The following is a 15,723-nucleotide window of genomic DNA, read 5'->3' on the forward strand; positions in this document are numbered from 1 at the left end:
TGACCCCTGTACCCAGTCCACACTCCCCACTGACCCCTGTACCCAGTCCACACTCCCCACTGACCCCTGTACCCAGACCACACTCCCCACTGACCCCTGTACCCAGTCCACACTCCCCACTGACCCCTGTACCCAGACCACACTCCGCACTGACCCCTGTACCCAGTCCACATCCCCACTGACCCCTGTACCCAGTCCACACTCCCCACTGACCCCTGTACCCAGTCCACACTCCCCACTGACCCCTGTACCCAGTCCACACTCCCCACTGACCCCTGTACCCAGACCACACTCCCCACTGACCCCTGTACCCAGTCCACACTCCCCACTGACCCCAGTACCCAGTCCACACTCCCCACTGACCCCTGTACCCAGTCCACACTCCCCACTGACCCCTGTACCCAGACCACACTCCCCACTGACCCCTGTACCCAATCCACACTCCCCACTGACCCCAGTACCCAGTCCACACTCCCCACTGACCCCTGTACCCAGTCCACACTCCCCACTGACCCCTGTACCAAGACCACACTCCCCACTGACCCCTGTACCCAATCCACACTCCCCACTGACCCCAGTACGCAGTCCACACTCCCCACTGACCCCTGTACCCAGACCACACTCCGCACTGACCCCTGTACCGAGTCCACATCCCCACTGACCCCTGTACCCAGTCCACACTCCCCACTGACCCCTGTACCCAGTCCACACTCCGCACTGACCCTTGTACCCAGTCCACACTCCCCACTGACCCCAGTACCCAGTCCACACTCCCCACTGACCCCTGTACCCAGACCACACTCCCCACTGACCCCTGTACCCAGTCCACACTCCCCACTGACACCAGTACCCAGTCCACACTCCCCACTGACCCCTGTTCCCAATCCACACTCCCCACTGACCCCTGTACCCAGTCCACACTCCCCACTGACCCCTGTACCCAGACCACACTCCGCACTGACCCCTGTACCCAGTCCACACTCCCCACTGACCCCTGTACCCAGTCCACACTCCCCACTGACCCCTGTACCCAGACCACACACCCCACTGACCCCTGTACCCAGTCCACACTCCCCACTGACCCCTGTACCCAGTCCACACTCCGCACTGACCCCTGTACCCAGTCCACACTCCGCACTGACCCCTGTACCCAGTCCACACTCCCCACTGACCCCTGTACCCAGTCCACACTCCCCACTGACCCCTGTACCCAGTCCACACTCCCCACTGACCCCTGTACCCAGTCCACACTCCCCACTGACCCCTGTACCCAGTCCACACTCCCCACTGACCCCTGTACCCAGACCACACTCCCCACTGACCCCTGTACCCAGTCCACACTCCCCACTGACCCCTGTACCCAGTCCACACTCCCCACTGACCCCTGTACCCAGTCCCCACTCCCCACTGACCCCTGCACCCAGTCCACACTCCGCACTGACTCCTCCACCCAGTCCACACTCCCCACTGACCCCTGTACCCAGTCCACACTCCCCACTGACCCCTGTACCCAGTCCACACTCCCCACTGACCCCTGTACCCAGTCCACACTCCGCACTGACCCCTGTACCCAGTCCACACTCCCCACTTACCCCTGTACCCAGTCCACACTCCCCACTGACCCCTGTACCCAGACCACACTCCTCACTGACCCCTGTACCCAGTCCACACTCCCCACTGACCCCTGTACCCAGTCCACACTCCCCACTGACCCCTGTACCCAGACCACAATCCCCACTGACTCCTGTACCCAGTCCACACTCCCCACTGACCCCTGTACCCAGACCACTGTTCCTTCTGACCCCTGTACCCAGTCCACACTCCCTACTACTCCCTGTGCCCATATCACTGTTCCTACTGACCCATGCATTTGGCCTTGCTCTGAATCACAATCCAGCTGCCTAGCCAACTGAGCTAAACCGTCCCATCGGAACAGATCCCTCCTTCCCCGGGTCTGGTGCCAAAGTCACATGAATTCACACCCATTTCCCGCACACCAGCCTCCCAGCCACACATTTATCTCTTTAAGTATTCATCCAGTAAACTCAGGATCTGGGCGGGTCTGAGTGTCCCTTTTTGAGTATTTTGCATCAGGATTCACAAAGGAGGGGGATAGGTTGATTGATGGTGTCCCAGAGGGATGTGTAAACACTTCAGACCAAGTCGTTATTACGAGGGAGGAAGTGTTAGGTGTGGTAAAAAGCATCAAGGTAGGAAAATTAGGTGTGTTTCAAAAAGCATTAAAGTGGGCACATCCCCAGGGCCAGATGGCATCTATCCCAGATTTCTGAGGGAGACAAGAGATTGCTGGGCCTCTGACATAAATCTTTGTGTCCTCATTGGCCACAGGCGAGATCCCAGAGGATTGGAGGATAGCCAATGTTGTCCGGTTATTTAAGAAGGGCTGCAAGGATAATCCGGGTAATTATAAGCCAGTGAGCTTGACGTCAGTGACAGTGAAATTGTTGGACAAGATTCTCAGAGATAGGGGGCGGGATTCTCCCACTCGGCGGCAGAGTGTCCGCGCTGTCGGAAACGCCGTACAGGGGGCCAGCACGGCGCCGGAGCGGTTCACACTGCTGCAGCCTCCCATCCCAGCGGAAACTGCGCGCCGCGGGATCTGCGCATGCGCGGTGGCGCCGTGCCAACCAGCGCATGCGCGGTGGCCTCCCTCAGCGTGCTGGCCCCGACTCAACATGGCGCGGGGGTTCAGGGGCCGGCGCGTAAGAAAATAGACCCGGGGAGAGAGAGACCGGCCCATCGATCGGTGGGCGGCAATCGTGGGCCAGGCTCCATCGGAGCCCCCCCCTGGGGGCGGAGCCCCCCCTGAACCCCCCCCCCCCCCCCCCACAGGCTGCCCCCCGACCCTGCGCGCAGAGTTCTTGCCGGCTGCGACCAGGTGTGGAGGGCGCCGGTGGGACTCTGTCTTTATAGAGCGGCCGCTCGGCCCATCCGGGCCGGTGAATCGGCGGCCCAGCCGCGTAGAGCAGCCCCCGACCGGCGCCAATGGCACCAATTCACCGCTGCGTGGAGAATCGTGTGCCAGCGTCAGGGCGGCGTGGCGTGGCCCCGGGGATTGTCCAGCCCGGCGCGGGGATTGTCCAGCCCGGCCCCGGGGATTGTCCAGCCCGGCCCCGGGGATTGTCCAGCCCGGCCCCGGGGATTGTCCAGCCCGGCCCCGGGGATTGTCCAGTCCGGCCCCGGGGATTGTCCAGCCCGGCCCCGGGGATTGTCCAGCCCGGCCCCGGGGATTGTCCAGCCCGGTGCGGGGATTGTCCAGTCCGGCCCCGGGGATTGTCCAGCCCGGCCCCGGGGATTGTCCAGCCCGGCCCCGGGGATTGTCCAGCCCGGCCCCGGGGATTGTCCAGCCCGGCCCCGGGGATTGTCCAGCCCGGCCCCGGGGATTGTCCAGCCCGGCCCCGGGGATTGTCCAGTCCGGCGCGGGGATTGTCCAGCCCGGCCCCGGGGATTGTCCAGCCGGCCCCGGGGATTGTCCAGCCCAGCCCCGGGGATTGTCCAGTCCGGCCCCGGGGATTGTCCAGCCGGCCCCGGGGATTGTCCAGCCGGCCCCGGGGATTGTCCAGCCCGGCACCGGGGATTGTCCAGCCCGGCCCCGGGGATTGTCCAGCCGGCCCCGGGGATTGTCCAGTCCGGCCCCGGGGATTGTCCAGCCGGCCCCGGGGATTGTCCAGCCGGCCCCGGGGATTGTCCAGTCCGGCCCCGGGGATTGTCCAGCCGGCCCCGGGGATTGTCCAGCCCGGCCCCGGGGATTGTCCAGCCCGGCCCCGGGGATTGTCCAGCCGGCCCCGGGGATTGTCCAGCCCGGCCCCGGGGATTGTCCAGCCCGGCCCCGGGGATTGTCCAGTCCGGCCCCGGGGATTGTCCAGCCCGGCCCCGGGGATTGTCCAGCCCGGCGCGGGGATTGTCCAGCCCGGCCCCGGGGATTGTCCAGCCCGGCCCCGGGGATTGTCCAGTCCGGCCCCGGGGATTGTCCAGCCCGGCGTGGGGATTGTCCAGCCCGGCCCCGGGGATTGTCCAGCCCGGCCCCGGGGATTGTCCAGTCCGGCCCCGGGGATTGTCCAGCCCGGCCCCGGGGATTGTCCAGCCCGGCCCCGGGGATTGTCCAGCCGGCCCCGGGGATTGTCCAGCCGGCCCCGGGGATTGTCCAGTCCGGCCCCGGGGATTGTCCAGTCCGGCCCCGGGGATTGTCCAGCCCGGCCCCGGGGATTGTCCAGCCCGCCCCGGGGATTGTCCAGCCCGGTGCGGGGATTGTCCAGCCCGGCCCCGGGGATTGTCCAGCCCGGACCCGGGGATTGTCCAGCCCGGTGCGGGGATTGTCCAGCCCGGCGCGGGGTTTGTCCAGCCCGGCCCCGGGGATTGTCCAGCCCGGCCCCGGGGATTGTCCAGCCGGCCCCGGGGATTGTCCAGCCCGGTGCGGGGATTGTCCAGCCGGCGCGGGGATTGTCCAGTCCGGCGCGGGGATTGTCCAGTCCGGCCCCGGGGATTGTCCAGCCGGCCCCGGGGATTGTCCAGCCCGGCCCCGGGGATTGTCCAGCCCGGCCCCGGGGATTGTCCAGTCCGGCCCCGGGGATTGTCCAGCCCGGCCCCGGGGATTGTCCAGCCCGGCCCCGGGGATTGTCCAGCCGGCCCCGGGGATTGTCCAGCCCGGTGCGGGGATTGTCCAGCCGGCCCCGGGGATTGTCCAGCCCGGCCCCGGGGATTGTCCAGCCCGGCCCCGGGGATTGTCCAGTCCGGCGCGGGGATTGTCCAGCCCGGCCCCGGGGATTGTCCAGCCCGGCCCCGGGGATTGTCCAGCCCGGCCCCGGGGATTGTCCAGCCCGGCCCCGGGGATTGTCCAGTCCGGCCCCAGGGATTGTCCAGCCGGCCCCGGGGATTGTCCAGCCGGCCCCGGGGATTGTCCAGCCCGGCCCCGGGGATTGTCCAGCCCGGCCCCGGGGATTGTCCAGCCGGCCCCGGGGATTGTCCAGCCCGGCCCCGGGGATTGTCCAGCCCGGCCCCGGGGATTGTCCAGCCGGCCCCGGGGATTGTCCAGCCCGGCCCCGGGGATTGTCCAGCCCGGCCCCGGGGATTGTCCAGTCCGGCGCGGGGATTGTCCAGTCCGGCGCGGGGATTGTCCAGCCCGGCCCCGGGGATTGTCCAGTCCGGCGCGGGGATTGTCCAGTCCGGCCCTGGGGATTGTCCAGCCCGGCCCCGGGGATTGTCCAGCCGGCCCCGGGGATTGTCCAGCCGGCCCCGGGGATTGTCCAGTCCGGCGCGGGTATTGTCCAGCCGGCCCCGGGGATTGTCCAGCCCGGCCCCGGGGATTGTCCAGTCCGGCCCCGGGGATTGTCCAGCCCGGCCCCGGGGATTGTCCAGCCGGCCCCGGGGATTGTCCAGTCCGGCCCCGGGGATTGTCCAGCCGGCCCCGGGGATTGTCCAGCCCGGCCCCGGGGATTGTCCAGCCCGGCCCCGGGGATTGTCCAGCCCGGCCCCGGGGATTGTCCAGCCCGGCCCCGGGGATTGTCCAGTCCGGCGCGGGGCTGGGAGAAACCAGCCCAGGATCTATGCACATTTGGAAGTGAACGGTCTTATCAGCGACAGACAGCATGGTTTTATACGAGGGAGGTCATGTCTCACTAATTTAATTGAGTTTTTTGAGGAGGTGACAAAAATGATTGACGAGGGAAGGGCTGTGGAGGTTGTCTACATGGACTTTAGTAAAGCATTTGATAAGGTCCCTCATGGCAGGCTGGTGCAAAAGATTAGATCACACGGGGTCAGGGGTGAACTAGCTGGATAGATCCAGAACGGGCTTGGCCATAGAAGACAGAGGGTAGCTGTGGAAGGGTGTTTCTCCGAATGGAGGTCTGTAACTAGTGGTGTTCTGCAGGGATCAGTACTGGGACCTCTGCTCTTTGTAATATATATAAATGATTTAGAAGAAGACGTAGCGGGTCTGATTAGCAAGTTTGCGGATGATACTAAGATTGCAGGAGTTGCGGAGAGTGATGAAGATTGTCAGAGAATACAACAGGATACAGATAGGCTGCAAAATTGGGCAGAGAAATGGCAGATGGAGTTTAACCCGGACAAATGCGAGGTGATGCATTTTGGGAGATCCAATTCAGGTGGGAGCTATAAAATAAATGGCAGAACCATCAGGAGCGGAGACACAGAGAGATCTGGGTGTGCAGATCCACAGATCCTTAAAAGTGGCAGCACAGGTGGAAATGGTGGTAACGAAAGCATACGGCATGCTTGCCTTCATAGGACAGGGTATCAAGTATAAAAGCTTGAAATATATGTTACAGTTATATCGAACGTTGGTGAGGTCACATTTGGAATACTGTGTCCAATTCTGGTCACCGCACTACCAGAAGAACGTGGAGGCTTTGGAGAGAGTACAGAAAAGGTTTACCAGGATGTTGCCGGGTATGGAGGGTATTAGCTATGAGGAGAAACTGAATAAACTGGGATCGTTCTCCCTGGAGAGGCGGAGGCTGAGGGGCGACCTGATAGAAGTTTATAAAATGATTAGGGGTACAGATAGGGTGAACAGGAGGTGGCTTTTTCCCAGGGTGGAATTGACAATTACAAGGGGGCACAGGTTCAAGGTGAGGGGGGAAAGGTTCAGTGGAGATGTGCGGGGGAAGTGTTTTACACAGAGGGTGGTGGTGGCCTGGAATGCACGGCCCAGTGAGGTGGGTGAGGCAGATACGTTAGCGACCTTTAAGACTTATCTGGATAGGCACATGAACAGATGGGGTATAGAAGGATACAGGCGGTTGGTGTTGATGCTGGGGCTGGTTAAGCACAGTGGGCTAAACACCTGGCTTGTAATGCAGAGCAATGCTAGCATCACGGTTCAATTCCTGTACCGATCTCCCCAAACAGGTGCCAGAATGTGGCTACTAGGGGCTTTTTACAGTAACTTTGTTGAAGCCTACTTGTGACAATAAGTGATTATTGTGATTATTAGATAGAGATCGGCACAGGCTTGGACGGCCGAAGGGCCTGTTCCTGTGGATACTGTTCTTTGTAATATCAGGGTCTGAGTGTCCAGTAATATCAGGGTCTGAGTGTCCAGTGATATCAGGGTCTGAGTGTCCAGTAATATCAGGGTCTGAGTGTCCAGTAATATCAGGGTCTGAGTGTCCAGTAATATCAGGGTCTGAGTGTCCAGTAATATCAGGGTCTGAGTGTCCAGTAATATCAGGTTCTGGGTGTCCAGTAATATCAGGGTCTGAGTGTCCAGTAATATCAGGGTCTGAGTGGCCAGTAATATCAGGGTCTGAGTGTCCAGTAATATCAGGGTCTGAGTGTCCAGTAATATCAGGGTCTGAGTGCCCAGTAATATCAGGGTCTGAGTGTCCAGTAATATCAGGGTCTGAGTGCCCAGTAATATCAGGGTCTGAGTGTCCAGTAATATCAGGGTCTGAGTGTCCAGTAATATCAGGGTCTGGGAGGGTCTGAGTGTCCAGTAATATCAGGATCTGAGTGTCCAGTAATATCAGGGTCTGAGTGTCCAGTAATATCAGGGTCTGAGTGTCCAGTAATATCAGGGTGTGAGTGTCCAGTAATATCAGGGTCTGAGTGTCCAGTAATATCAGGGTCTGAGTGTCCAGTAATATCAGGGTCTGAGTGTCCAGTAATATCAGGGTCTGAGTGGCCAGTAATATCAGGGTCTGAGTGTCCAGTAATATCAGGGTCTGAGTGTCCAGTAATATCAGGGTCTGGGGGGGTCTGAGTGTCCAGTAATATCAGGGTGTGAGTGTCCAGTAATATCAGGGTCTGGGAGGGTCTGAGTGTCCAGTAATATCAGGGTGTGAGTGTCCAGTAATATCAGGGTCTGGGAGGGTCTGAGTGTCCAGTAATATCAGGGTCTGAGTGTCCAGTAATATCAGGGTCTGGGAGGGTCTGAGTGTCCAGTAATATCAGGATCTGAGTGTCCAGTAACATCAGGGTCTGAGTGTCCAGTGATATCAGGGTCTGAGTGTCCAGTAATATCAGGGTCTGAGTGTCCAGTGATATCAGGGTCTGAGTGTCCAGTAATATCAGGGTCTGAGTGTCCAGTAATATCAGGGTCCGACTGTCCAGTAATATCAGGGTCTGAGTGTCCAGTGATATCAGGGTCTGAGTGTCCAGTAATATCAGGGTCTGAGTGTCCAGTAATATCAGGGTCCGACTGTCCAGTAATATCAGGGTCTGAGTGTCCAGTGATATCAGGGTCTGAGTGTCCAGTAATATCAGGGTCTGAGTGTCCAGTAATATCAGGGTGTGAGTGTCCAGTAATATCAGGGTCGAGTGTCCAGTAATATCAGGGTCTGAGTGTCCAGTAATATCAGGGTCTGGGAGTCCAGTTTAAGACGGGCTGATTGGACTCAGTGCGGTCAGTAATCGAGAACATTATCATGTTGCAATAACTCAGTTGCAGCCTCAGCAATGACAGAAATATCCGGGTGATTAGTTGCGTTTCACAGAAGCATATTCGGAGTTTGTTTCGGACGGTGTTACTGCTGCACAGGCTTTGCTGTGTTTGAGCTGCAGTTCAGCATAATGGACTTGATCATCATTTGACTGAAACACAATAAAAACATTGGATATTGACTCTGACGGTTCCATTTGATTGGGGAGATGTGCAATAATCACTTTATATTAGTTATATTTTGGATGAATATTAACTTAATGAACTTAATACTGTGAATAATTAAATGAATGTCCACTGTAAATGATGTCTCACTGTTGTATAACTCTCACAACACCAGGTTAAAGTCCAGCAGGTTTGTTTGGAATCACTAGCTTTCGGAGCGCAGCTCCTCCACTGACCTGAGGAAGGGGCAGCGCTCCGAAAGCTAGTGATTCCAAACAAACCTGTTGGACTTTAACCTGGTGTTGTAAGACCTCTTACTCTGCTCACCCCAGTCCAACGCCGACAGCTCCACATCATGTTGTATAAATGTAACAGTTTGATTATTGTCAGTGAATATTTAAAATTGGTGAATGATCAGTTCCCATCTTCATGTTAATTATTATTAATGATCACTGTAACTGAAAGATTCACAGAACTGGATATGCACGGCATCGGTCTGAAGGTTATAGTGTTAAGATACTGTTGTAAAACCCTTTTTGTCTGTCCTGCGTTCTCTTTTTTATCCTCTCCCTGCTGCCTGTGTTCTGGTTAAGCTGCTACAATGCTGCTGCACCATCTGGGATTTCTGTGTAAGCTGCAGACTTCAGGCAGAGTTGGCACCCCTGTTGGGATGGATTAAGCCAAGGCACCCAGTTTTGGTTCTGTGGTCAAACGGTGATGATGATTTGATAGACTTGTGATTGGTGAGGCTGGGCAGAAGGTTCCAGGAGCAAGGCGGACTTTGTGAAGAGGGCTGTATTGTTTATGGGGTGTGAGCTGTGGACAAATCCAGGCAGCAGGTAGCTTTGAATCCCACTCTGTCCCTGCTGATTTAGGCAGCTTTCTACAACCTGCAGCTTCAGATTGGATACATGATTAGGAGATCGCTGGTTCCAAAGAGCTACATCGGCAGCAAAGAATAATCTCATAACTATTCCTCCCTTTTCAGTTTCAACCTATCCCCCCCATTCCCACCCTGTGTGTCTGTCTTGTGTCTGGGTAGAGGGTGGTTTGGGGATTAGATAGATTATCAGATCATTGTTCTGTTACTGCTTCATACAATCATCTTTTCCTCTTGTTATTAATAAATAGTTAACGTTTTTACTTATAAATCTGGGGCTGGATTCAGCGCAGCCCTGCGCCGAAATCATGTTTGGCGAATTGACGTTGACGATCGAACCACACCCGGTCCGCTCCAGAGCCCCGGAGAAGCGCTCGTCCGTGAATCACACCGCCCGGCTGGGGGGCGGGGGCGTTGCCAGATTTTCCGACGGTGCGGTTCTAACCGCGTATGGCCAGTTGTGACTCTTGCGTGGCGGCTGTGGATTCAGCTGTGGGGGGGGGGCAGGGGGATCCAGCACCGGGGCGGGCCTTCTGGGCGGCCGGGACAGCAATTGGGCAGGGGCATGGGGCCGATCGGGGGGTTGTTTCCGATTGTTTCTTTGTGATAGTCTGCGGTCCGAGCCCGCCATGGCTCTCAGTGCGGTCGCTGGGGGCCGCAGCCGTGCACATGTGCTGACTTGGAACCGGACGCTGCGTGACCTCAGGGCCCTGCCAGCCCCCGGATGGGAAGTTAATCTCTCTTTATTTTTTTGCTGGAAATTGGGGAGTAAAACGCCAGCGGTTTTACACCGATGTGGGGACATAGCTCCATTTTTGGAGAATCTAGCCCCAGGTTCTAGGGCCAAAATCTCGATAGGTTAATGAGAATTATTTGTTAATTCGCTGATGTTGTAACCCTGGGTCTGTGGGTGGGGGGGGTCTGAAGTTGACGCGGGCTCACTCAAGCTGATGTGACAATAGATCTTTGCAAATATAAAAATACAGCAGTGACACATTCTATAAATCCATTGTCATTGTTATAACGTTCCTGGTAAGTTGATCATTTGTGGTTTATTAAATAAAAAATTTCCACAGCTTTACAAGTTGTGAAAGTCTTGATCCATTCACTCACCTGAACAGGAGAACGAGCTGCCAGGGTGTCAGTGTTATTTTGACCTGAAAGGTAATACAATGTCCTTTCAGATACAATTCTTTCAGAAGATAGTGGATGTCAAACACTGTTGGAACAGAAGTGTGCTCTTCCTTCAGGGGTTGCAGCTGTACAAATATTGCTGCAAGGGAATTGCACTAGGGTGTGTTAACCCCTGGCCCCTCCGGTGGAGACCAGGCCAGAGCTGGGTGAGATCAATGAAAACGGATCAGAGGTTTACCCCAGGTCAGCCCAGTGCAATTCCTCAGCCTCACGTGCAAGAACAGGCAACAGGTTTAAGGTGCAGATATATCTCCGATGGTGACCTTGGAACTTGAGGTCCTGATTGGTTAGCACTGCTGCCTCACAGCGCCAGGGACCCAGGTTCTATCCCAGCCTTGGGTCACCGTCTGTACAGAGTTTGCACTTTCTCCCCGTGTCTGCGTGGGTTTCCTCCGGGTGCTCCGGTTTCATCCCACGGTCCAAAGATGTTCAGGTTAGGTGGATTGGCCGTGATAAATTGCTCCTTGGTGCCCAAGGGTTAGGTGGGGTTGCAGAGAAAGTGGGCCACGGTAGGCGCTCTTTCAGAGAGTCGGTACAGACTCAAAGGGCCAAATTACCTTCTTCTGCACTGTAGGGATTGTATGGGAGCAGTCTTAGCGTCACTGCTGGCCAAAACTGCCTGGATTAACTTCAAAGGGTGAAAGTAGCACAGGAGGTAAATCGCAGCAGGGAAATCCCAGCAGGTAAATTTCAGGAACTAAATCCCAGCAGGTCAACCCCAGGAACGTTTGCTCAAAGGAGATTCTCTTTCCAGAGCACATCCCTTGTGGTAAGACCTGTTCCTGTCAGTTCCGGCATGGATTTTTACAAAGAACAAAGAATAATACAGGGAACAGGCCCTTCGGCCCTCCAAGCCCGTACCGGTCATGACACCAACCTTGGCCCAAACCCTCAGCACTTCCTTGTGCCGTGTCCCTCTATCCCCGTCCTATCCATGTGTTTGTCGAGATGCCTTTTGCACGCCGTTAATGTATCTGTTTCCACAACCTCCCCTGGCCACGCGTTCCAGACACTCACCACCCTCTGTGTAAAAAACCTGCCTCCCACATCTCCTCTAAACTTTACCCCACGGACCTTAACCCTATGCCCCCTGGTGACTGACCCTCCACCCTGGGAAAGAGTGCCTGCCCATCCACTCTATCCATGCCCCTCAGAATCTTGTCGACCTCTATCAGGTCACCCCTCAACCTCCGTCTTTCTAATGAAAACAGTCCGAGTCTATTCAGCCTCTCCACATAGCTAACACCCTCCAGACCCGGCAACATCCTGGTAAACCTCCTCTGCACCCTCTCCAAAGCCTCCACTTCCTTCTGGTAGTGTGGCGACCAGAATTGTGCGCAACATTCCAAGTGCGGCCTTACCAAGGTTCTACACAACTGCAGCCTGACTTGCCAGTTTTTATACTCGATGCCCCGTCCAATGAAGGCAAGCATTCCGTCTGCTTTCTTGACGACCTTGTCCACTTGTGGTGCCACCTTCAAAGATCTGTGGACCTGCACACCCAGATCTCTCTGACTTTCTATATTCCTGAGAGTTTTACCATTTATGGTATATTTCCGCTCTATGTCAGATCTACCAAAATGCATCACCTCACATTTATCCGGATTAAACTCCATTTGCCATTTCTCTGCCCAAGTCTCCAACCTATCCATGTCCTGCTGTATCCTCTGACAATCCTCAACACTATCGGCCACTCCACCAACCTTGGTGTCATCGCAAACTTACTAATCAGACCAGCTACATTATCCTCCAGATCGTTTCTGTACACCACAAACAACAGAGGCCCCAGCACAGATCCCTGCGGAACACCACTAGTCACAACCTTCCATTCAGATAAACACCCTTCTACTGCTATCTTTGCCTTCTGTCACCGAGCCAGTTCTGTATCCATCTTACTACCTCACCTCTGATCCCGTGTGACTTCACCTTTTGTACCAGTCTGCCATGAGGGGCCTTGTCAAAGGCTCATTTATATATACTACGAACATCAAAGGTCCCAGCACTGATCCCTGTGGAACACCACTGGTCACAGCCCTCCAATTAGAAACACACCCTTCCATTGCTACTCTCTGCCTTCTATGACCTAGCCAGTTCTGTATCCACCTTGCCAGCTCACCCTGATCCCGTGTGACTTCACCTTTTGTACCAGTCTGCCATGAGGGACCTTGTCAAAGGCCTTGCTGAAGTCCATATAAACAACATCCACCCTCCCCTCATCAATCATCTTTGTCACCTCCTCAAAAAGCTCGATCATGTTAGTCAGGCAGGACTTCCCCTTCACAAGACCACACTGTCTATCGCTAATGAGTCCATTTGTTTCCAAATGGGTGTAAATCCTGTTCCTGAGAATTCTATCCAATAATTTACCTACTACCGACGTGAGGCTCACCGGCCTGTAGTTTCCAGCATTATCCCTGCTACCTTTCTTAAACAGTTTTTTTACAGTTAACACTCACTCCCTACCAGCTTCCCAGCTGAACCGACCTGCCGCTGCCGACCCACTGCCCAATTCCTGCACAATTCCTACTGCCCACTGCAATATTCCTGCTGTCCACTGCCTAATTCCTGCCTAATTCCTGCCCAATTCCAACTGCTGCTTTGTGTTGCCAACTACTGAGCGCCTCCTGTTCTTCCATCACTTGTGTATGTGTGACCAGGAGTCTGTGTGTATGTGTGTGTGTGTATGTGTGAGCGTGAGATAGTGTGTGTGCGTGTGTGGGTGTGTGGACGGGAGCGTGTGCGTGTGTGTGTGGGTGTGTGTGTGTGCGGGAGCTTGTGTGTGTGCGGACGGGAGCGTGTGTGTGTGTGTGTGTGTGTGTGTGTGTGTGTGAGCGGCAGATAGTGTGTGTGCGGACGGGAGCGTGTGTGTGTGTGTGTGTGTGAGCGGGAGATAGTGTGTGTGCGTGTGTGGGTGTGTGGACGGGAGCGTGAGCGCGTGTGTGTGTGTGTGGGTGTGTGTGTGTGGATGTGTGTGTGCGGGAGATTGTGTGTGTGCGGACGGGAGCGTGTGTGTGTGTGTGTGGGAGATAGTGTGTGTGTGAGATAGTGTGTGTGCGCGTGTATGTGTGTGTGTACGTATGTGTGGGAGATAGTGTGTGTGCGTGGGAGATAGTGTGTGTGTGTGTGTATGTGTGTGTGCGTGGGAGATAGTGTGTGTGTGTGTGGGAGGTAGTGTGTGTGTGTGTGTGTGTGTGAGATAGTGTGTATGTGTGTGTGTGTGTGATAGTGTGTGTGTGTGGGAGATAGTGTGTGTGTGCGTGGGAGGTAGTGTGTGTGTGTCTGGGAGATAGTGTGTGTGTGTGTGTGTGTGTGATAGTGTGTGTGTGGGAGATAGTGTGTGTGTGTGTGTGTGTGATAGTGTGTGTGTGTGTGATAGTGTGTGTGTGTGTGATAGTGTGTGTGTGTGGGAGGTAGTGAGTGTGTGTGTGTGTGTGATAGTGTGTGTGTGTGGGAGGTAGTGTGTGTGTGTGTGTGTGGGAGATAGTGTGTGTGTGTGTGATAGTGTGTGTGTGTGGGAGATAGTGTGGGAGTGTGGGAGGTAGTGTGTGTGTGTGAGATAGTGTGTGTGTGTGTGTGTGGGAGGTAGTGTGTGTGTGTGTGTGGGAGATAGTGTGTGTGTGTGTGTGTGGGAGATAGTGTGTGTGTGTGTGATAGTGTGTGTGTGTGGGAGATAGTGTGTGTGTGTGTGATAGTGTGTGTGTGTGTGATAGTGTGTGTGTGTGTGGGAGGTAGTGTGTGTGTGTGTGGGAGATAGTGTGTGTGTGTGTGTGTGTGTGATAGTGTGTGTGTGTGTGTGATAGTGTGTCTGTGTGGGAGATAGTGTGTGTGTGTGTGTGTGATAGTGTGTGTGTGTGTGTGGGAGGTAGTGTGTGTGTGTGGGAGGTAGTGTATGTGTGTGTGTGTGTGTGATAGTGTGTGTGTGTGTGTGTGTGATAGTGTGTGTGTGTGTGTGTGGGAGATAGTGTGTGTGTGTGTGTGTGTGTGTGATAGTGTGTGTGTGTGTGTGTGTGTGTGATAGTGTGTGTGTGTGTGATAGTGTGTGTGTGGGAGGTAGTGTGTGTGTGTGTGTGATAGCGTGTGTGTGTGTGTGTGTGTGAGATAGTGTGTGTGTGTGTGATAGTGTGTGTGGGAGGTAGTGTGTGTGTGTGTGATAGTGTGTGTGTATGTGTGTGTGTGTGTGATAGTGTGTGTGTGTGTGTGTGATAGTGTGTGTGTGTGATAGTGTGTGTGATAGTGTGTCTGTGTGTGTGTGATAGTGTGTGTGTGTGTGTGTGTGATAGTGTGTGTGTGTGTGATAGTGTGTGTGTGTGTGTGTGATAGTGTGTGTGTGTGTGTGTGATAGTGTGTGTGTGTGATAGTGTGTGTGTGTGTGTGATAGTGTGTGTGTGTGTGATAGTGTGTGTGGGAGGTAGTGTGTGTGTGTGTGTGTGTGTGTGTGAGGTAGTGTGTGTGATAGTGTGTGTGTGTGTGGTAGTGTGTGTGTGTGTGTATGGGAGGTAGTGTGTGTGATAGTGTGTGTGTGTGGGAGGTAGTGTGTGTGTGTGATAGTGTGTGTGTGTGTGGGAGGTAGTGTGTGTGTGTGTGTGTGTGGGAGATAGTGTGTGTGTGTGTGTGATAGTGTGTGTGTGTGTGTGTGATAGTGTGTGTGTGTGGGAGATAGTGTGTGTGTGTGTGATAGTGTGTGTGTGTGTGTGTGGGAGGTAGTGTGTGTGTGTGGGAGGTAGTGTGTGTGTGTGTGGGAGGTAGTGTGTGTGTGTGATAGTGTGTGTGTGTGGGAGGTAGTGTGTGTGTGTGTGGGAGGTAGTGTGTGTGTGTGTGGGAGGTAGTGTGTGTGTGTGTGTGATAGTGTGTGTGTGTGTGTGGGAGGTAGTGTATGTGTGTGTGTGTGATAGTGTGTGTGTGTGTGGTAGTGTGTGTGTGTGATAGTGTGTGTGTGTGGGAGGTAGTGAGTGTGTGTGTGTGTGTGTGTGATAGTGTGTGTGTGTGGGAGGTAGTGAGTGTGTGTGTGTGTGTGATAGTGTGTGTGTGTGGGAGGTAGTGTGTGTGTGTGTGTGTGTGA

General features: G+C 55.3%; 1 protein-coding gene across 1 annotated transcript in view; it reads right to left on the reverse strand.

The window, feature by feature from the left end:
• Window positions 1-5,610: 5,610 nt before the first annotated feature.
• The window catches only part of LOC140428634 (junctional adhesion molecule C-like), a 196,793-nt gene continuing 186,680 nt past the window's right edge, over window positions 5,611-15,723 (reverse strand). Inside the window, exons 6-7 of the mRNA XM_072515303.1 lie at window positions 10,584-10,627; window positions 5,611-8,577 (exon numbers count right to left, since the gene is read on the reverse strand). Coding sequence (XP_072371404.1) covers window positions 8,464-8,577; window positions 10,584-10,627 — 158 coding nt within the window. The 3' untranslated portion in view covers window positions 5,611-8,463. The remainder of the gene's footprint in view (window positions 8,578-10,583; window positions 10,628-15,723) is intronic.

This window comes from Scyliorhinus torazame, chromosome 1, assembly GCF_047496885.1.
Source record: "Scyliorhinus torazame isolate Kashiwa2021f chromosome 1, sScyTor2.1, whole genome shotgun sequence".
Classification (NCBI taxonomy): domain Eukaryota; kingdom Metazoa; phylum Chordata; class Chondrichthyes; order Carcharhiniformes; family Scyliorhinidae; genus Scyliorhinus; species Scyliorhinus torazame.